General features: G+C 41.9%; 1 protein-coding gene across 1 annotated transcript in view; it reads right to left on the minus strand.

Annotated features, from left to right (window-relative positions):
- The window catches only part of LOC122561122 (guanine nucleotide-binding protein subunit alpha-14), a 169,315-nt gene that overhangs the window by 101,770 nt on the left and 44,096 nt on the right, over window positions 1-23,449 (minus strand). The window contains exon 2 of the mRNA XM_043712573.1: window positions 972-1,156. Coding sequence (XP_043568508.1) covers window positions 972-1,156 — 185 coding nt within the window. The remainder of the gene's footprint in view (window positions 1-971; window positions 1,157-23,449) is intronic.

Below are 23,449 nucleotides of genomic sequence, written 5' to 3' on the forward strand. Positions count from 1 at the left end.
ACATGTGCAATGTGCACTTTTATGCCAGGCAGGTTTTTGATGCATGGCAAGTATTGTTGAATGATTGCTTTCGTGAAGTAAGGCAATGCGAACATAGTAATTTTACTGTAACTGATCATCTGACTCAAAATCCTTGCTCACATGAAAAAACAATCCTACAAACGTTAGGGTGTAGGTTTGCTCGCTGAGCTGTAGGTTTGATATCCAGACATTTCATTACCTGGCTAGGTAACATCATCAGTGGCGACCTCCAAGTGAAGCGAAGCTGTTGTCTCCTGCTTTCTATTTATATCTTTCTCCTGGATGGGGTTCCTGGGGTTTGTGGTGATGTAATTTCCTGTTCGTTTTCTGAGGGGTTGATAGATGGCATCCAGATCTATGTGTTTGTTTATGGTGTTGTGGTTGGAGTGCCAGACCTCTAGGAATTCTCTGGCATGTCTTTGCTTAGCCTGTCCCAGGATAGATGTGTTGTCCCAGTCGAAATGGTGGTTTTTTTCTTCCGTGTGTAGGGCTATGAGGGAGAGGGAGTCGTGTCTTTTTGTGGCTATCGCCACACGGAAGAAAAAAACCACCACTTTGACTGGGACAACACATCTATCCTGGGACAGGCTAAGCAAAGACATGCCAGAGAATCCCTCGAGGCCTGGCACTCCAACCACAACGCCATAAACAAACACATAGATCTAGATGCCATCTATCAACCCCTCAGAAAATGAACAGGAAATGACATCACCACAAACCCCAGGAACCCCATCCAGGAGAAAGATATAAATAGAAAGCAGGAGACAACAGCTTCGCTTCACTTGGAGGTCGCCACTGATGATGTTACGTAGCCAGGTAATGAAACGTCTGGATAACAAACCTACAGCTCAGCGAGCAAACCTACACCCTAAACCTCAACCTGAGCTACAAACCTTCACAAACCGTCTTTTATTTCAAAGATACACTTTGCACACATCACAAAAACATACCATGTTTTGTTCATTCTTGTATTGTACACGGAGTGTGTCCATAGCTCTTATCATTGCTTGCATTGCAGTGAAAATGTTCTGAAATACGAGCTTTGTGAAGTTCTTTCTGTCTTCATCGGAATAGCCATCACCATGGATGATTCTCATTTGCTTGATGAATGTGCTTTTGCCACTTTCACCAGTCCCTAAAATCAAACAAAGAATATAGTATAATATTAAACCTACCCCTTTGGGTGTTACCAAATCCATTGCACAAAACATATTTCTCTCCAACAACTGCACTCTCTCTTAGGAGGTTGTTACATAGCTCTTCCTCACCACTTGCCAAAAAAAATGTAGATTAAGAAATATTTTTGTTCTCCAGCAGAATGCCTTCCATGCTGTTAACCAATTCTTCAGAACTTGTAACATTCATGCTGTTTATTGAACAATCTTTCAGAAACAACCATAGGCATTTAGTACACGACAGCAATAATCGTCTTGAACAAAGTTATTAGGCTGATATTGTTAACCTCAGAGACTATAAGCATCAACCACAAATTGAGATTACTGTCCGATATGCTGTTCCACTGAAAAAGGTTGCAAGTGCAAATGCATTACAGTGGGGAAATCAGTCAACATGCTCCTGATGGATTTTATTGATAATCTAGCTGCAGCCTGCCACCAGGAAACCATACTTATCACATCAATTTAGAAGGTGCATAACATAATTAACAAGAAAGAGTTCAAAGAAGATATATTGTACGTGAGCTGAATGGCAAGTTATTATTCAAAACGTGATATGCATTCAAAACGTGATATGCAGTCAAATTGAACAGTGGACAAGAGCGACAGACATGCAAGCAAGAAACAATGGCACTAAAACAAATACTATGCTCCAAGAGCATGAACTTGCTGACAGTAAGTCAGTGTGTTAATTTTAATCAGTCAAAAAGTCTGGTGCTGGAAAAGTACAACTAATCAGGCAACATCTAAGGAGTAGGAGAGTCAATATTTCGAACATAAGCTCTTAATCCTCCACCCTCACATTCCTGATCGAACGCTGCCTGACTTGCACTGTTTTTCCAGCGCCACACTTTTTGACTCTGATCTCCAGAATCTGCAGTCCTCACTTTCTCAGTGTTAATTTTAAGGATTGTTCCATCTTTATCTTAATATGTTTTCAAATTCATTCATAACATAACATCCCATCATTCCATATTCCTCTATTTTAGCACCTAATTAGATCAACGCAATATTGAAACCTGGGTTCCCTTCATGAATGTCCTCATGATTGTCACACAAGTCATCCACTTAACTCATTTATAGGAGCATGTGTAAGACATGAGCACAAGATAAACTGATATTCTTGAAACTGAGCTCAGTAGCAGTATTGATATGGGAATAGAAAATGCCACACAACATGCAGACAACCATTTTAAATGTGGTCTGTACTGTGCTGCACTGATGCAGACATATTGTGCATGCACCAGGAGAGATTTTACTGTGATATCAATGAGCTTCTGTGTCTTAGTTCATGCAGGTTTTCTTCAATTTTACTGTGTGGTTCATTGAATGGCTGTATTACTCACACTGAACTGAATGTGGGACCCACAACTGACATGGATTTAAAAACACACCTTGAGTATTGGGACTCTTCATTTTTGTTTCGGCAGCAGGAAAAGTGGGAGCGTTGACCAGGGAGCTGCCAGGAAGGAGAGTCACTAATTTAAAAAACTTACTTCATGAATAGGCAGGAGCAGACACGGACTGCTGAGTAAGTGAAGTAAAATATTTGGGTGGTTGTGTTAAACGAAATACTACTTAGATAGTGTCTTCCACCCATCCTCCTCCTCTAACCAAAATCAGGTCTGTGCACCGGATTGGTAAGGTAACCAGTCTTTTTTATTCTTTATTTTTCAATAGCGTCTGTGGGAATTTAGAATAGTGGGAATGGAGGTTAAGGCAGTTGAATGCTCCTCCTGCACAATGTGGGAGGGTAAGGGTCACCACTCATGCCCCTGCTGAAAGTATCTGCAGGAAGAGTACCCAAGTCCAGCTCCTCGAAAACTGCACTAGGAAACTGGAGCTGGAGGAACTTCAGATCATTCAGGAGACAGAGAGAGTTATACAGGAGAGTTACAGGGAGGTAGTCACATCTCACATACAAGAGAAAGGCAGCAGAGTTACAGTCAGGGTACAAAAAGGGAACCCACAAGCAGTGCAGGAATCACCTGTGGCCATTCCTCTCAATAACGAGTATACCATTTTGGATTCTGTTGGAGGGGATGACTTACCAGGGGTAAGCCTTGGGTACAGGTCTCTGGCATAGAGTCTGACACTGTTGCTCAGAAGGGAAGGGAGGAGATGAGCAGAGCATCAGTTATTGGGGACGCCATAGTTAGGGGGACAGATAGGAGGTTCTGTGGGAACAAGAGTGACTCACAGTTGGTGTGTGGCCTCCCAGGAGCCAGGGTCCATGATGTCTCGGATCATGTGTTCGGGATCCTTGAGGGAGAGGGGAACCAGCCCCAAATCATGGTCCATATAGGCACCAACGACATTGGTAAGAAAAGGGATGGTAATTTGAGGCAGAAATTCAGGCAGTTAGGGTAGAAGCTGAGAGCGAGAACAAAGTGTTGTCGTCTCTGGTTTGTTGCCCATGCCAGCAAGGTGAAGAATAGGGAGAGAGGAGTTGAATTCACAGCTAGAGGGATCGGGGCGGGGGGTGGGGTCCAGATACGTGAATAATTGGAGCTCATTCTGGGGTAGGTGGGACCCCTACAAACATGATGATCTACGCCTGAACAAGACGGGTACGAATATCCTGAGGCGGGGAATTTGCTCATGCTCTTTGGGAGCATTTAAATTAATTCATCAGGGGGATGGGAACCAAAATTGTAGTTTCAGTGTCCAGGAGGTTGAGTGTAGTGAAGTCAGAAATAAGGTTTCAAGGTCACAAGAGGGCACCAGCAAGCATGGAGATGGTTTGAAGTGTATTTACTTCAATGCCAGGAGCATCTGGAATAAGGTGGGTAAACTTGCAGCATAGATTGGTACCCGGGACTTTGATGTTGTGGCCATTTCGGAGACATGGATAGAGCAGGGACAGGAATGGCTGTTGCAGGTTCCAGGATTTAGATGTTTCAGCAAGAACAGAGATGGTGGTGGTGGTGGTGGAGCATTTGTTAGTCAAGGACAATATTACAGCGGCAGAAAAGACGTTTGAGGACTTGTCGACTCAGGTAGTATGGGCTAAGGTTAGAAACAGGAAAGGAGGAGGTATCACCCTGTTGGGACTTTTCTATAGGTCTCCAAATAGCTCCAGAGATGTAGAGGAAAGGATAGCAAAGATAATTCTGGGTAGGAGCAAAAGTAACAGGGTAGCTATGGGGGACTTTAACTTTCCAAATATTGACTAAAATACTATAGTTTGAATACTTAGATGAGTCAATTTTTGTCTCGTGTGCAGGAGGATTTCCTGACAGTATATACAACAGGCCAACAACGGACAAGGCCGCATTGAATTGGGTACTGGGTAATTAACCCGGCTGGGTGTTAGATTTGGAGGTAGAAGAGTATTTGTAATAGAGACTACAATTCAGTTATGTTTACTTTAGTGATGGAGAGAGGATGGGAGAGAGGATGGGAGAGAGGATGGGAGAGAGGATGGGAGAGAGGATGGGAGAGAGGATGGGAGAGAGGATGGGAGAGAGGATGGGAGAGAGGATGGGAGAGAGGATGGGAGAGAGGATGGGAGAGAGGATGGGAGAGAGGATGGGAGAGAGGATGGGAGAGAGGATGGGAGAGAGGATGGGAGAGAGGATGGGAGAGAGGATGGGAGAGAGGATGGGAGAGAGGATGGGAGAGAGGATGGGAGAGAGGATGGGAGAGAGGATGGGAGAGAGGATGGGAGAGAGGATGGGAGAGAGGATGGGAGAGAGGATGGGAGAGAGGATGGGAGAGAGGATGGGAGAGAGGATGGGAGAGAGGATGGGAGAGAGGATGGGAGAGAGGATGGGAGAGAGGATGGGAGAGAGGATGGGAGAGAGGATGGGAGAGAGGATGGGAGAGAGGATGGGAGAGAGGATGGGAGAGAGGATGGGAGAGAGGATGGGAGAGAGGATGGGAGAGAGGATGGGAGAGAGGATGGGAGAGAGGATGGGAGAGAGGATGGGAGAGAGGATGGGAGAGAGGATGGGAGAGAGGATGGGAGAGAGGATGGGAGAGAGGATGGGAGAGAGGATGGGAGAGAGGATGGGAGAGAGGATGGGAGAGAGGATGGGAGAGAGGATGGGAGAGAGGATGGGAGAGAGGATGGGAGAGAGGATGGGAGAGAGGATGGGAGAGAGGATGGGAGAGAGGATGGGAGAGAGGATGGGAGAGAGGATGGGAGAGAGGATGGGAGAGAGGATGGGAGAGAGGATGGGAGAGAGGATGGGAGAGAGGATGGGAGAGAGGATGGGAGAGAGGATGGGAGAGAGGATGGGAGAGAGGATGGGAGAGAGGATGGGAGAGAGGATGGGAGAGAGGATGGGAGAGAGGATGGGAGAGAGGATGGGAGAGAGGATGGGAGAGAGGATGGGAGAGAGGATGGGAGAGAGGATGGGAGAGAGGATGGGAGAGAGGATGGGAGAGAGGATGGGAGAGAGGATGGGAGAGAGGATGGGAGAGAGGATGGGAGAGAGGATGGGAGAGAGGATGGGAGAGAGGATGGGAGAGAGGATGGGAGAGAGGATGGGAGAGAGGATGGGAGAGAGGATGGGAGAGAGGATGGGAGAGAGGATGGGAGAGAGGATGGGAGAGAGGATGGGAGAGAGGATGGGAGAGAGGATGGGAGAGAGGATGGGAGAGAGGATGGGAGAGAGGATGGGAGAGAGGATGGGAGAGAGGATGGGAGAGAGGATGGGAGAGAGGATGGGAGAGAGGATGGGAGAGAGGATGGGAGAGAGGATGGGAGAGAGGATGGGAGAGAGGATGGGAGAGAGGATGGGAGAGAGGATGGGAGAGAGGATGGGAGAGAGGATGGGAGAGAGGATGGGAGAGAGGATGGGAGAGAGGATGGGAGAGAGGATGGGAGAGAGGATGGGAGAGAGGATGGGAGAGAGGATGGGAGAGAGGATGGGAGAGAGGATGGGAGAGAGGATGGGAGAGAGGATGGGAGAGAGGATGGGAGAGAGGATGGGAGAGAGGATGGGAGAGAGGATGGGAGAGAGGATGGGAGAGAGGATGGGAGAGAGGATGGGAGAGAGGATGGGAGAGAGGATGGGAGAGAGGATGGGAGAGAGGATGGGAGAGAGGATGGGAGAGAGGATGGGAGAGAGGATGGGAGAGAGGATGGGAGAGAGGATGGGAGAGAGGATGGGAGAGAGGATGGGAGAGAGGATGGGAGAGAGGATGGGAGAGAGGATGGGAGAGAGGATGGGAGAGAGGATGGGAGAGAGGATGGGAGAGAGGATGGGAGAGAGGATGGGAGAGAGGATGGGAGAGAGGATGGGAGAGAGGATGGGAGAGAGGATGGGAGAGAGGATGGGAGAGAGGATGGGAGAGAGGATGGGAGAGAGGATGGGAGAGAGGATGGGAGAGAGGATGGGAGAGAGGATGGGAGAGAGGATGGGAGAGAGGATGGGAGAGAGGATGGGAGAGAGGATGGGAGAGAGGATGGGAGAGAGGATGGGAGAGAGGATGGGAGAGAGGATGGGAGAGAGGATGGGAGAGAGGATGGGAGAGAGGATGGGAGAGAGGATGGGAGAGAGGATGGGAGAGAGGATGGGAGAGAGGATGGGAGAGAGGATGGGAGAGAGGATGGGAGAGAGGATGGGAGAGAGGATGGGAGAGAGGATGGGAGAGAGGATGGGAGAGAGGATGGGAGAGAGGATGGGAGAGAGGATGGGAGAGAGGATGGGAGAGAGGATGGGAGAGAGGATGGGAGAGAGGATGGGAGAGAGGATGGGAGAGAGGATGGGAGAGAGGATGGGAGAGAGGATGGGAGAGAGGATGGGAGAGAGGATGGGAGAGAGGATGGGAGAGAGGATGGGAGAGAGGATGGGAGAGAGGATGGGAGAGAGGATGGGAGAGAGGATGGGAGAGAGGATGGGAGAGAGGATGGGAGAGAGGATGGGAGAGAGGATGGGAGAGAGGATGGGAGAGAGGATGGGAGAGAGGATGGGAGAGAGGATGGGAGAGAGGATGGGAGAGAGGATGGGAGAGAGGATGGGAGAGAGGATGGGAGAGAGGATGGGAGAGAGGATGGGAGAGAGGATGGGAGAGAGGATGGGAGAGAGGATGGGAGAGAGGATGGGAGAGAGGATGGGAGAGAGGATGGGAGAGAGGATGGGAGAGAGGATGGGAGAGAGGATGGGAGAGAGGATGGGAGAGAGGATGGGAGAGAGGATGGGAGAGAGGATGGGAGAGAGGATGGGAGAGAGGATGGGAGAGAGGATGGGAGAGAGGATGGGAGAGAGGATGGGAGAGAGGATGGGAGAGAGGATGGGAGAGAGGATGGGAGAGAGGATGGGAGAGAGGATGGGAGAGAGGATGGGAGAGAGGATGGGAGAGAGGATAGAGAGAAAAAGAGAGAGAAAAAGAGAGAAAGAGAAAAAGAGAGATTTAGCGATTTGGATCAGAAATGTCCATCCTGGAATTCAGTTACTAGTGGTGCACCGCAAGGATCGGTTTTGGGGCCACTGCCGTTCTTCATTTATGTAAATGAACTGGATGAGGGCATAGAAGGAAGGGTTATTAAATCTGCAATAACACTAAGGTCGGTGGAATTGTGGATAGTGCTGAAGGATGTTGCAGGTTACAGGAGGACATGGATAAGCTGCAGAGCTGGGCTGAGGGGTAGCAAATTGAGTTTAATGTGGAAAAGTGTGAGGTGGTTCACTTTGAAAGGAGTAACAGGAACAAAGAGTACTGGGATAATGGTGAGATTCTTGGTAGTGTCGATGAACAGAGATCTCGGTGTCCATATACGTAGATCCCTGAAAGTTGCCATACAGATTGATAGGGTTAAGAACACACACGGTGTGTTAGCTTGCATTGCTAGAGGGATTGAATTTCGGAGCCATGAGGTCATGCTGCAGCTGCACAAAACTCTGGTGCGACTGTACTTGGAGTATTGTGTACAGTTCTGGTCACTGCATTATAAGAAGGATATGCAAGCTTTGGAAAGGGTTCAGAGAAGATTTACTAGGATGTTGCCTGGTATGGAGGTCTTATGAGGAAAGGCTGAGGGACTTGAGGCTGTTTTCGTTTGAGAAGAAGGAGGTTGAGAGGTGACTTAATTGAGACAGAAGATAATCAGAGGGTTAGATAGGATGGACAGTGAGATCCTTGTTCTTCGGACGGTGATGGCTAGCATGAGGGGACATTGCTTTAAATTGAGGGGTGATAGCTATAGGACAGAGTCCAAGATTTCCCAGTCCAAGATGAACCAAAATTTCCTCCAGCAAAACAGAAACCACTGTCTGGCCTCACTACACTGAACAGATTCAAAACTATTCCTCTGCAACTATTTCAGGTTAAACAAAAGTCAACAATCTTAACATGCTATTCTACACAGACCTGAACATACAAGTCCTTTTACATGTTACACTCATCTTTACTCATTTAATTCATCCATGCCTGCTAACTTCAACCGACAAACTTCAGCTAATTCAAAATTCTGCCACACGTATCCTATCCTGCATTAAAATCTATTCAATACAACTCTACTTGTTACTTTACCCTGGTCACTTATTGTCCTATTTTCGTCCTGGCATTTAAGTCTTTCCATAACCTTGCACTTCCCTTTCTCTATGATCTCTTCCCCCTCTATGAACATCGATTCCTTCCAACACTGACACTCAGTAGAAGCAGCATATACCATCCAACAATGCACTGCAGTAACTCACCAATAGCTGTTAAGACAACACCTTCCGAACCCACAACCACTTCTACCTAGAAGGACAAGGGCAGCAGATGCTTGGGAATACCACCACCTGCAAGTTCCCCTCCAAGTCACTCACCATCCTGACTTGGAATTATAGCATCGCTCCTTCCCTGCTGTTAGAGCAAAGTCCTAGAACTCCCTCCCTAATAACATCGTAGATGTGTAACAAACAAACTGGAGAAACTCAGCAGGTCTGACAGCATCTGTGGACAGAAAAAAAAGAGTTCATGTTGAGTCCAGTTGCCCTGGTTTAATTGTTTAAATATAGCGTTGTAGATGTACTGCCAAACAGATTGCAGTGATTCAAAAAGGCAGCTCACCACCATCTCAAGGACAATTTGGAATAGGTAATAAATGCTGGTCCAACCAGTGACACTCATCTGCTAAATGAAAGAAACAACCATACCAGCCACTCATTCTTGCAACTGTTCTTTCTTGTTCTCTGCCTTCACCTTATCCTGAGAGATAAATGTTTCAGCCTTTCAAGTCCTCCTACGACAGTGACAACACTTGTAAAATTTATTTCAAATGCAAAGTTCATGAAATATCTAAAGTTTTGTTCTGTACAATATAAGCTTCAATCTTCCTTCCCATTTTTGTCTAATTATTCATCTATGAAGGACATGGGGAATGTTTTGATGTTGAAAGTGTAGCAAAATGCAAGCTGTTGTTTCAACGGATTGTTTTTACATGATTGTCACTGAATATCAGACCATATATATGTTAAGCATCTTCTAAAATTCAAACCAGAAACTTCACAACATATTATTTTAAGCAAGGTTAAGGTAATGAAGCATATCGACTTGCATCCAGTTAGGACTCATCTATTCCATCTCAATTGCAGGAAAAACAACAAACCAAGCCCAAGCACTGGGTGACAATTTCTGATGAGTTACCTGCACTGTTCATGCACCTTCCAGCAACAAGCTTTAGATAAATATTAGCAGAAGCCTGGAAAGCAAATCACCTGCCTGACTACCCTTATGGTTACATAAACACCTTAGAAAGTGAAAAAAAAATTAGTGTCATGGCTTTTTAAAAAATCAAGTTTTGAGTCACATTATTAAGAGGTGGCACTATAATAAATTAATACCTTGGTCTAAGATCTAAATTTATATTTGCATGTATTCTACTGGCAAATACAAAACACACCATTGTTTGGAAATCAATGCTTTATTTTTGAGACTAAGCCATTTTCTCTCATTACATTTAAAACAATGCACATTTTGACAGAACACTTCACCTGCACCATCATGCATTTATTTCAGTTAAGTATACTTGCTGAGATCACCTCCATCAGCAGCAACCAACCACAATTCTCAAATTCTAAACCGAGCAAGTCTAATCAGCACTCACGAAACTGAATCAGAACACATTCAGATCACAATACCACTACTGATGTAAACCTTTACCAGTTTATAACTGCCACATTCTGTTAAAATGACCTACAGATCTTACCAAAAAAAAGCACACTGGATGAAGTGGTTGCCTTAAGAAATGTTGGACTAGTATCCATTTGGGTTTGAAAGAACGAGAATTATTTAAATGCAAGATTGAGAGGATGTGCTGTTTGTGGGAGGGATTAGAATTAGGGACACCATTTTAAAATAAGGCATCGCCTATTTAATGCCCAAGAGGATGAGACTTTATACGTGAGGGCTGTTTTTCTGTGGAATTCATCTTCCCCAGAGAGGCACAATCATTGAATGAGACGTTTGTTTGAGTAAATAATCAAAAGGCACAAGAGGGTAGACAGGAAAATGGAGTCAATGTCAACAGTGAGATCAGCCTTAATTTAAAACAACGGGCAAGCAGGTTCATGGGGACCAACTGATTACACTTTCTCCTCATTCACACATATGCGCTTACACAATTCTCAAAGGCAAAAACCTTAGTCATCTCAATATGACTTTTACACAACACAATCGTATCAATCAGGCAAACTCATTGCAGAATTGGTGATCCTTCTGAAACATGGTTTTGATTATAAAATATGTGGAGCAGGGTAAGGGTTTTAATTGAAGGCAAGTGTCAAAAAAAAAAGATAGGGATGCAGGGTGTCGAAGAGGCAAACAATAATTGAAATGTGACAGAAAGATGCAGGAATTAGAACCACAGACAGTAATAATGATAAAAAGTTAAAGCTTAAGGTTCTCTATCTCATTGTGATAAATACATATTTGGTTCACTAAGGTCCTTGAGGGGTGGAAATCTGCCCTGCTTACCTCATCTGACTCCAGTAGAATAGTAATGTGGTTGACTCAACTGGAGGAGAAAGTGAGGTCTGCAGACGCTGGAGATCAAAGCTGAAACTTTATTGCTGGAACAAGGCAGCATCTAGGGAACAGAAGATTCGACGTTTCGGGCACATGCCCTTCTTCAGGAATCTGAAATGGCCAAGGTGGTCATTCAGCTCAAGGGCAATTGGGGATGAGTAACAAATATTGGACTTTTAAAAGAGATAATTTTGTCCTATTTCACTTGGCTTAAATGACTTAGCTTATTTTATAGCAATCACAAATGCATTCATTAGTCTTGGGAACAAGGACATAACCAAAGATATAACAATGGCATGTCAGTAGCAAATCATTGTCGTAACACCAAATTCATGATTTTGATTTACATTATAATGGGAAATCTGATATCAGTTATCACTGAAACTTATCTTTTCCACCACCCCATGGCAGGTTAAGAGGTATTTTGGCAAATGTACTGTTTAACATATTTGGATTACTGGGCTGGGGAGTTGAGGTTTCTCAATTTTCAAGAAAAAACTGTTACAAGTAAATATAGCAATGAAGAACAGACCTTCAGATTCTCAAAATACCCAAGTAAAACTATCAGAGGTTGAGCAACAGAGCAATATGCTTTAAATCATTCCCAAACATTGGGCAAGATAGCTTGGATTTTACATTTAACAAATGGATGGAAAAGGTAAACCTGAGTGAATTACTCGTGTGCAAACTGGTAAGCAACTACTTATGGCATGAGCAACTACTCATAAGGTATGCAATTAAAGGCCATCAGACTTGCCCTACTCAAGCTACTTCATGTGCAATTTCTCAAACTCAGCATTGCAATAAATGGAATGGTGTAAAGTTGCTGTACTTGTGATAGACATGCACTCACCCCATTAGAAAAAGATTAAAGTTTGCCCATTCCAATTTAAATAAAGTTTGACAGGCCTGATAAGTCTGAACAACTCCCAAACAAACTATTTGGCCAGAGGATCAAGTGAACCAAGGACCTCAAGACAGGCATGTGAAAGAAAGAGTGAACTGGGCTTCAGAGGAAAGCCTGAACGTTGCAGTTGAATATTAATCTAAAGGTAGTAATCTCAAGAGTATCTAAGTGGGAGCTGATTAATTTGTTTTAAATCTAATCCATTTTGCATCATGGTGGTACCACATAGCACAAAGGAGAATACCCTTAATGTAGACATGGGTCTCAGTCTCCACAAAGTCATTCCTACCAAAACTGACATGCGCAGATATATCTGTAACACAGACTGGCAAGATGAAGTCAAGTACGATTTTCCCTCTTAAATGGTTTCCACAACATCTGCCATAAACCCAAAATGAGCAAACGTGTTTTGTTTTACAACAGAGGCAGCTGAACCAAATCAGGCTTCCTGTTTGCAATACAGTAAAATTAAAATCTTCACAAGACGCACAAAATTGACCCCAATGGTTCCAAAGCTGAGTTTTTGAGTAACGAATCTCAGACTTTGCAATTAACCAATTCTAAACACTGGGTTTGTAACGTAAACAAATGCCTTAATTTATTAATGGTACAGTAACTTTGGCAGAGCAAAATTAAAAGCAATCTAATTGATCTCTATGATGTAAACCCAACAACCTTTGTTTTCACAGAAAAGACAACAGACAATTACAGTTAAGGGATAATTAAAAGAAAATTACTAAATTGGTCAGATAACTTAAACTGTTTTCACAATGTGTTGTTCCACAGGCATAGAGGTTGTTCTGCTATAAATTTGCACTTCATAAATTTGAATTCACTATAACATGATTGATGATTTGGGGACACTCTTTCTAAAGCATGACCTTTTAAAGCAGCATTTGTTATAACATGATTCTAGCCACATTAGTTTAAATGGTGCTGCTATCATGTGATTTTCTTATAACACTGTATTGGATGAGAATGGAACTATCTTGTTATAGCAGAACCAACTACATATTATTTCTTGGTTGATTTTCTGTAGACATCATAAAGGGCCACCTTTTCAGTTCACTTTGGGGAAGACTGAGCAATACTTACAACTTAATTTTGATTCTCTGAAATTATAATGGCTGATAATGGAAGGTCAGGCTGGGAACATTCAAATCTGATGCTATTGTGTCAACAGCCAAATTCTTTTTCTCAGGAATAATCCAAAGGAGTTCAAACTCTCCAGCCCCTCCCTTTGCTTCACCATCATGCTATCGCCCAGACTTGCTGGCACCAATTACCAGACACTCACCTGGCTAATGGCCAAATATTTGCTATCTAGTTAAATTACTCCCGAACCAGTGTCGAAGAATCTATGCAACACTTTGATCAAGAACAAACTTGTGATTATCTTTCAGGCCTAGCCTCAAACAAACAACACCTTGTCGCTTCAAAAAAAATGTTACCCACAGTCCAAAGGTCATCTTTAGTTCTTAGTTCAAAGCTCCAAACCAAAACCGATCAAAGAATACAAGTGTTTTAAAAAAATGAGAAATTAGCAAGAGTTCTAATATTTAGGATTCAGTCAGGTCAGCTGTGGTGCAATAAGCCACTCTCAACGATGGACTTTGAAAGCATCCACCCTGGGGGAATTCTATGGCTTTGCCACACTAACTACTTCCAAAGTGGTGTTAAACATGGGGGAGTACTGATTCATCAGCAGGACGGTGGAGGGGGATAGCTAGTAGTATGTGGTGCTAAGCAGTGGTCGTCTTTGCTCATGATTGACTGGATGCCATGAGACAGCCTGAAGTCTGGAGCCAATGTTGAGGGTGTTCCCTCCTGACTATACATTATTGTTCCACTAACTTTGGTGGCTGCATTCTGCTGGTGGAATAAGGCATACCCCAGTGATGATGGTGGTGGGGTCTGGGACATAGTCATTGTCTCAGAATCATACAGACAAACAATGCTGTGCCATTAGTCAACCATTTGGGGAAAGTAACCAACTGTTAAGTGACAAGCATTTCACTGAGCTGGCAAGGCTTTTCCTTCCTGTCATCATTATCAATGCCTAGGTCAATACTGTGTTGTCCATCTGTTTTCATTCCTTTTCTTACATTTTGTAATAGCTTGATATATTGGAGTGGCTTGTTACGCTATGTCACAAGGCACTGAAGGACAACGTTCATTGCCACAGGTCTGGAATCACATGCAGGCCAGAATGAGGAGGAAAGACGAAGTAATGTCTTTAAAGTAACCTGTTGCCCTAAATGGCATCCATGAACTAGATGGGTGTTTACACTCCTGGACAATGGTTTCAGGCAGTAGGCATTATCGATTTACTGATGTTTTACTCCAGTGTTACGTCGATCCCGGATAACAATGCCAGTGATTTTTTTAAAATCCTTTCATTCATTGGATGTGGACATCACTGGCCAGATTTTATTAGCTGGACAAGATAGTGGGGAGTTGTCTTCCTGACAGACCGCTATTCTTGAGTGTCAATATACTCAGAGCTGTTAGAAAGTGAATTCCAGGATATTGATCAAGCGACATATGGAACATTTGTCCAAGTCAGGACGGTGTTATGGCTTGGACAATTTTCAGGTGATGGCTTTCTCATTTACCTATTGCCCTTTTGGCAGAGGTCAAAGGTTTATAAAGGCGCTGTGCAAGGAGCATGGGTGAGTTGATGCAGTGCATTTTACAGATGGTACATATGGGTGTCACCGGGTCAATAGTGAAGGGCGTGTACAATCAAGTTGGCTGATTTACCTTGAATGGTGTCATGTCATGAATATTTTAAGAGCTGTGGTTGTTCAGACAAGCAAAGGATTCCATCGCAATCCTGACATATGCCTTGCAAATGGCAGAAAGGCAACAGGAAGGAAAAAGGTGAGTTAATTGCCACAAACAGCTACAATAATGACCAGAGCATAGGGAGAAGAAACAAAATATTTGGTTATCAGTAAAAAGAGATGCAAATAAGCAGAGCACCATTAAAATACATTTTATTCCAGTTAACCTTTACTGCAAACGATATAACCGTACTGAATCACTGAGCCTTTGAATGAACAGAAACAGCCATCAGAAAGTGTTCCTAAACAAGCTACTTTAAACATGCTCTGATGATTTAACTTGAACCAGTTAGATATTGTAAAGTTGCAGCTCATCAAATTATGGATAATGCCAACCTGTTGGCTACATTTTCTAACAGAGATGATATCAATGTGCATTTTCAATTGTAAACAGAGCATGCATTTTATTTGGTTGCTTTGCATGTTTTATATCGGGAAATAGAATGGCTGCACTGAATCAACTGACAGTGGGGTTAAACATCTACAGAGAACGTGACAACTTACATTCAACATTTTTCCTAGTGAATGCAGAATTTCAACATAACAAGCAGATTTCCTATACAACCTATTAATGAAACTAGAGAAAGCTCAGTTTAGCATTGATCTGACAAAATATAAAGAGGGAATTGCTCAGGTAAGTGTAAAACATTTAGGCAGGCAGCTGCCTACAAAAGTCAGCCAGAGTAAATACTCAGAGCACGACCAAGATGTGGATAATTGCATAATCTTTGGTGGATCCTCTGATGGCTGCAGAAACAATTGCAGAATTAGAATGAACAAAACTGGCAGTTCACACTGTTGGTGGAAGCTCTACATTTCTGGCCTTTATGTTCAGCATGTAGAAGCTCCATTCTAAAATTGAATTTCAATGCTGGTCTCCACATGCTCCAGTTAGCTATTCTGTTTTCTCAAAAGAGGCTGTCTAGAATGCAGACATTTCTAAGACTCTTGTATCAACCATGTTGATGTTGTTTGCCTTGATATAAAAGACAAAGTCACCACAGTCCCAGCAGACCATAAAGCAAGCAAGAACAAAAGCAAACACGAGTGAGAGTGTGAGTGGAATTAACCTGTGGGTTATTGCGATTGCCCCATTGAACACCCATTGGGGATTCTGCAGGAGACACGCATTACCCAATTAATCTGAATTTTGTAGATGATAAAGAAACTCACTGTTTAACAATTTGTTTTGATATCCAATTCCCATGGTGGACCTGAAGGCCCCTTGTGAAATTGTTTTATAGCTTTAATTGGATTTCTATAACTCCTTACAGCAAGATGGCAAGGACAATGTCTGATAAAGTTTAGTTTCCAAATCAATACCAAACTGCTTCAGATACAATAATGGAGCTAGCCAGAAGCAGAAAACAACTTTCTGGATGCTTGCACAGATGCCTTCATCAATAGTGGCATCTGTTATAAGCATACTATCAAAAGTGCTCATTTTCACACAGCCTCAAGATGGTGCTATCAATAATTACATAGAATCAGAGTCAGACTATGGAAACAGATCCTTCAGTACAACTCATCCATGCCAATCACACTTCCTAATCTAAACTACTCCCATTTGCCTGCGTTTGGCCCATTTCCCTCAAAATCTCTCTTATTCATGTATCTGTTCAAATGTCTTTTAAATCTGCATCCATCTGACACTTCTCCACATGTGGTTGGTGCTGGGTGGAACAATCTCAGTCTTGGAAATGCTGATATTTTGAGATGAAAATTTGGCAATACAAGAATGCACCCATGGTCTGAATGTCCTCCTTGAAGCAGACAGCTAGTGTAGCTTCATGTACATACAGACACACACAAATTACCTCCTCTTTCTGCATAGACAGATTGAAGTACTTAAGTTCAAGTAATGTAACACTGATTATTATCCTGTTTGAGAGGTTAGCAATGGCTCTACCAAAAGGACATTTCTTGCTTCAGTCAATGACAAATAGAAACTATAATGCATAGTTTGTGATGGAAGTTAGTGGCCTCCATTTCACTAAATTGTTCCACCTTTATTGTGGGACACCTCTGTATGAAAATTAAAGCAAATATTTACATCTTCAATCACTAAAGATCACAAATAAATTTATTTGAAATCACAAAATTTCTGCACAATTTTTAATATGAAATAATAGCCAGTTAGTTGATTCAACCAATTTATACACTGCTTCACAACAACCCTCCATATATGTGATTTTTGGTTTTTATACATTGGGATTGCATGTGACTACTGAGTATTAAATTGCAGTTGTATGGTTGCAAAAGGAACATATCAAGAATCAATCTCTGTAAAAATCACTAGAACAGTGTAGATTACAAAAATTGTTCCATTATTGTAGAATGAAGATGACATAGTTGCTTGATCTGGTCATTACAGTCAGAATATTTTAAGTAAATTTGCTTAAAAACTTTACATGTTATGCTGCTTTATCAAGCAGGAGGCACTACAGATAAATTTTAATGAGGTTGAATGGAGAAGATTACCACACAGTTTCTAGTAGGTTAATGCCATTAACAGTACATTGAATATAAATGAGGGGGCTTATATCTTAGTACACTACATGCCAACCATTTCCATCATTCTTTTGATGAACTGCAAGATATATAAATAAGAGATGAGATTAAGTACTATTATGGACATATCTCAAAGATGCAAACACAAGTAACACTCAAAGTCCAAGAATGTTCAAGAAAATTTAGTGTGACAAAAACATTTGATATATGTTGAAACATTCTAAACAATATTGCCTTTATTCTCAATGTTACTTAACTCAAACACCATTAAACTCTTTACATTTATAGCAATTGTTAACATAAGTGCATGATAGAGAAAACTTACACTCCACATCATTAGCAACCTGACTATAAAAAAGGCAAAGCATCTCTTGCAAAGTTAGACAGCACAAACAAATTCAAGATTATTTTATACCAAGACCTGTAAAAATCTTGAGTGCATCTTAGAGTAATTTCCATAGTGCAGTAACTTTAATGTGTACAATAAACGGAATAGAGATAGCATGGCAATTTCCTCAGCACCATGAAATAGGATTGCAGAGCTATTTCTATTCACAGACCATTAAGTAGCGAATCAAAACGAAAATAATTACCTGTAAATGAACATCACCCCATTCAAATCCTCCAAACTTCTTTGTCAATTAAACAGCGCAAGAATGATGGAGAACATATTAAACAGCACACGAGCAATGGAGACAGAATGCATTAAAAAGCCTGATAAATATAGACAGAGAGACTGCGTTAAACAGCACGAGAGCAATGGAGAGACGATACACTAAACAATATGAGAGCGATGGAGAGAATGTGCATGCAGTCAACCCGGCAGGGGGGGGGGGGGAGGAGGAGAAGAGGGGGAATTAAACATTGAGAGATCAATGGAGAGGCCTGATTAGAATGAGCAGCAACCATCTGTCTGTGACCAATCATTTTGGGAAATAAATTAAAAATTGAGTCTAAAAGGGACAAGTCAAGTTATTTTGGACACTGATTGCTTCAGTTTTTGAAGAGTTGCAAATGGTGCTGAATATTAATTGAATCATAGAATCACTACAGTGTGGAAGCAATCAATTCCATACCGAACCTCCAAAGAGCATCACAGTCAGACCCACCCCCTTGCCCTATCTCTGTTTTGTGTAATGAACATCCACACTTCTGATCTAGTGATGGAAGGAAGGTCACTGATGAAGTAGCTGACCATGTCTGGACCAAGGATGCTGATTAGCAAGTGAGTACCTCACTTATGATTTTACAATCATTAATAAATTACCTCTGACTTGAAACATATTATTCACAGTGAAACTTCTAGCCATAGTATAACTTGTTGCCAACACAATCACTTCTTTTTTTGGGTTTTGATCTACGATTAAGTTGAGAAGTGAACTTTGAAGAGCAGCTTGCTTTAATGTTTGCTGTTGGGACTAGTGTGGAAAAAATAATGCAGGTTAATCACTATTCAAACGTCACTGCAGACAATTCAGCACTGTGATGTTGCAATGCTGATGGACTTGGCAGTTGGTTGGATATTGAATTGGTCAATCAAGGGAGGTCCAATGCTGCTTAGCCACCCACAGAATATTGAAGAAAGAAAGAAAACGAAGTGACCTGATTTTGACAGTCTTTGCTTTGGAAGCTGCTAGACTGGGCTAGGTTTTTGGTTTTACTCTATTAATTTGTCACTCATTCTCTTGTTAAAAATTTTAAGAAAAGAGTCTGCAAGAAATAGGTAAAAGTCACTACAGGTCTGTGGAAGAAGTTTGCATTGATTGGATTTCTAAATTCAAGCAAGACTCCTATAGAACATATCGGCGCAGTACAGGCCCTTCAGCCCTCAATGTTGCACTGACCTGTGAAACCAATCTGAAGCTCATCTAACCTGCACTATTTCATTCTCATCCATATGTTTATCCAATGACTATTTAAATGCCCTTAAAGTTGGAGAGTCTACTACTGTTGCAGGCGCTTTATTCAACGCCCCTACTACTGAGTAAAGAGTTATAGGAGTACTCCTAGTCCTGTAACTTTAGTACAACGTTTGACTAAGGATTTCAAGGCAGCCTGGTATTCAATTATTGAACTGGCAAATTACAATTTTCTTTGTTATCCCTTAATTGTCTATCATGAGAGAGTAGGGCGGCTGTGATCAAAGAAGATTGAGTTTAGATTTTAAATATTAATTTCATTACCTTGCTGGTCATGTGTACGGTGAAAGTTACATTCTTAATAATAAATTATTAATTTTTGTTTAAGCTATAAACTTGGTGTTCAAGCTTTGTTATGTAACATTTGATTAGGAACTAAGCAAGTTTGAGTGGCATTAAATGTTTCAGCTCACTGTACTGCAAATCCAGTGATAATTAGGCTGCTTTGGATTGCTATCCCTGAGTCACAACAATATTTAATTCTAAATTAAACAAACATAATAAATTAATCAACCCATGAAGAATAACACAACAGACAATATACTGCGCCAGTAGGATTTGGAGTGTTCTGGATGCCATATGGTCAAAGAAAAACATTCCTGCAGTAAGCCAGCTAGCTCAAGAATCTTTGGCTTCAAGTGAGCGAGAGACTAAGCCACAAACACAGACAGAGAGAAAGGAAATGTTTCCCGGGCACTTTGCTCCAGGAAGTGAACACCTATGTTAGAATAGGGTCTCCTGAATTGGTCAGTGAGCACGGAAAAGAGAGAGAAAAAGAGGTTCCATGATACTAGTGACATAGAAAGAAGTGAGTGGTGATTCTAATAAGAGTATAAGCAGGCAAGAATGAAAGTAAAGGGCAGAATCAAGGGAAATTATCTCTGCATTAACTGAACCACAAATAAATTGGTATAGGGTAAAATAAAAATTGAGGGGTGAACACAAGGCTCAAAGATTGGTGTGGGAGAAGTAGGCTTCAATTCCTTTAATTCCAGACATTTGGACTCTACAAATCACTTCTGTTGAAAACAAAGGGAAACAATGCTTTCAAGTCACAGAGCAAAGTCAAATCAGGTTGATCCAACATTTCAGAAGGGTCAGAAGAACTCCAGTGGGAAAAGCAATAAACTAAAAAAAGAGGACCTAAATGGCTTCCCACATACGTATGGCACCATTAATATTTAGCCTGAACAAATCACATGGTATGTGCATCAAACCCTACAATAATTAATCCTTCCATACTACCATGTGATAACAAATGAAATATTTACTCGTTCAAAAGCAAAAGTCTATTTGCTCTGTCAACTAAACTTGAAAACTGATATCAGAAGTTTTTAACCAATGATGCAGATATAGATTTGACTGCATTTGTATTTCTGAAACACAATTCGCTGCTAGACATCATCCTCTTCAGCAGGTAAGGGTATTAAGAATGCAACGATCATCACTGGATTTGGACAGGGATCTGGCACATAATCAAATGGCTAGGTTAAGTACTCAAACAAATATGCCACAGCGCATTCACAGCTGTTGTGAAAATAGATTAGTAATAATTTGAGCATGTAGTCAATCCAAACATATTCCAATTACAACAGGATGGATGACAACTACACAGCACGCACAGATTTCACGTTTAATGAAATTGTGACACATTTCAGAGACATGGGCATCACTACCCCATCTGACCCTTCCCCAAACTCCCTCCCTAAAAGAGCACTCAACAGAGGCAGTTGGGGTGGTGCACATGTGTCTCAGTGTCTGTGTCGGGGAGGAGGGGGAAGCAAGCAAAAAAGCAAGAGGATCTGCAAATGCAAAACCTGGCCAGGGAAACTGAAGGAATGGGTGAGACCATGCTAAAATAATGCCAATCAACTCTCACTCGCTTAGTTCCGCCTCACTGCCGAATGGTGCTAAAGTGAAAGCCCAGATACAAAAAGTGCACAACACACCAGTGCTATTATAATTAAAAACAAAAAGGTCACAGCAATTTAAAGCAGATTTACTGCATGCAAGTTTTTTCTGGTCCAATGCTTTGGTCATCTATTCAAATGCAATAGCGTAAAGAAATACTTGAAGGCATTTTCAAAGATATTCACTCAAAGAAATTCCTCCATTCGCAGCCAATAAACAGGCAAAAAAATCTGGAATCTACTTTTTACAGTTTTAAAACCAATATGTAGTTCTCAAAACTAGATCTTAACTTAACCAGAGTATCTTATTTTGGTGTAATCATACGCAACATTTATGGGCTAACCCTGACATTTTAGGGGTTGATATTTTTCATTCATTTGCTTTAACTTCTGGATCTTGTAAAGTCTTTTAAAAATAGGGCATGTTGAGAAATTGTGCAATGTGCTCAATAGCTACCCATTACTTTTTATCTCTAATCTAGTTTACCTCAGAAATGAGAGCAACACAGCAAATGACAGTAAAGCTGCTGTCATACTGAATATTTTTTGAATGATTGGTGGTAAAGTAATTAACACTTTGACTGTTACCAGTCTGTCGAATTCCGAGGAGCTTCACCATTCATTGGCATGGTTTTGAGGTATCTGACATGCCCTTCCAAATCCTTTTTATGCACACAAAACCACCACAATCCAACGCACACAAATACATTCCTTTGACATACAAAAACACAAGAAAAATATGCCATTTAAACTATTATGATGCTTCTTTCCAGGCACCCCACACAATCTAGTGATCACATGTTTAACTCATGTCCTTAAGCAAGGTTCTCCAAAAACTGTGGGCATCTAGAAAAAAACATTACAATACACTGCATTCTTTGTAGTACATCCCAGTCTTCTGAGGTATGAAAACACCGCGGTCCCAGAATGTCAGAAACTACACTCTACAATTTAACTTTTGCTGTCTGCTGTCAATTGGGAAACTTAAAGCCAATTTTTTGTAGGAGCACTGAGGGATAAACACAGGAATGGTAGTTTTCACACCAAGCAAGTTTATGTTGGCAAGATTGGATATGCAAATATTTACTTTGGTATGTTGTCACAAAAATAAAATCCAAGAATTCTGTAAAAAATAAATGGATCAAAGGAGATTATTTTACAACGCAATTAATGTTATAAATCTCAATTTGGTTCCAAATGTTTATTCAGATTGAGAAAAAAGTTCAAATCAAAATAATGTGAACTGTTTCATTGAGATCTTAATACATCCATTCTTAGATTGTGGGTCAGAGTTTTATTGAACGTGGCAATGGAGGGGGGTCTGGGGACGGGTGTGCATTGAGGAGACAGGAAGACTCTTGGAAAATACCTCAAGGCTCTAAACATAATGGTTTTCATTTCTGTACACACAGCCAATTAACATAGTTATGCTTCTTGCACATACACTGCCCATTACCCTCGGTATTTGTAAAAACAAATGGATAGTTGCTCAATCAGGACAGGCAGCGACAATCACTGTCTTCATAATCTCAAGCCTCTTGGAACATGGCTACAAATCCCAGCATGACAAATGGTGAAATATGAATTCCATAAACACAAAAATTGAGAATTTACAAAGCTATTCTAATGATGGCCATGTAACCATTGATGATGGTTTTAAAAAATACCCATGTCCAAGGGTAGGTTAGGTGGTTTGGCCATGTTAAAATTGCCCCATAGTATGCATAGATGTATAAACTAACTGGTTGAAGCATGGTAAATGTGGGGTTACTGGAATACAGTAAATCTAGACCGGTAGCTCTTTGAAGGGTCAGTGCAGATTTGATGGGCTGAATGGCCTCTTCCGTAGAATAGAATTCCTACAATGAGGAAGGCGGCCTTTCGGCCCATTGAACCCAAACTGACCCTCTAAAGAGCATGCCGTCCATACGCACCCAGTTACCCTACTTGTGTTTCCCTGCATTTCCTATGGCTAACCACCTAGTCTGCACATCTCTGGACACTATGGGCAATTTAGCATGACCTAATCCACCTAACCTTTGGGCTGTGGAGCACCCAGAGGAAACCATGCAGATTTAGAGAGAATGTGAAACTTCACACAGAATCGCTTAAGGCTGGAAATGAACCTGGGTCGCTAGCGCTGTGAGGCAATAGTGCTAACCACTGAGCCTCTATCTGCACTGAAGGGATTCTATGA

This window comes from Chiloscyllium plagiosum, chromosome 2 (genome assembly GCF_004010195.1).
Source record: "Chiloscyllium plagiosum isolate BGI_BamShark_2017 chromosome 2, ASM401019v2, whole genome shotgun sequence".
Taxonomy (NCBI): Eukaryota; Metazoa; Chordata; class Chondrichthyes; order Orectolobiformes; family Hemiscylliidae; genus Chiloscyllium; species Chiloscyllium plagiosum.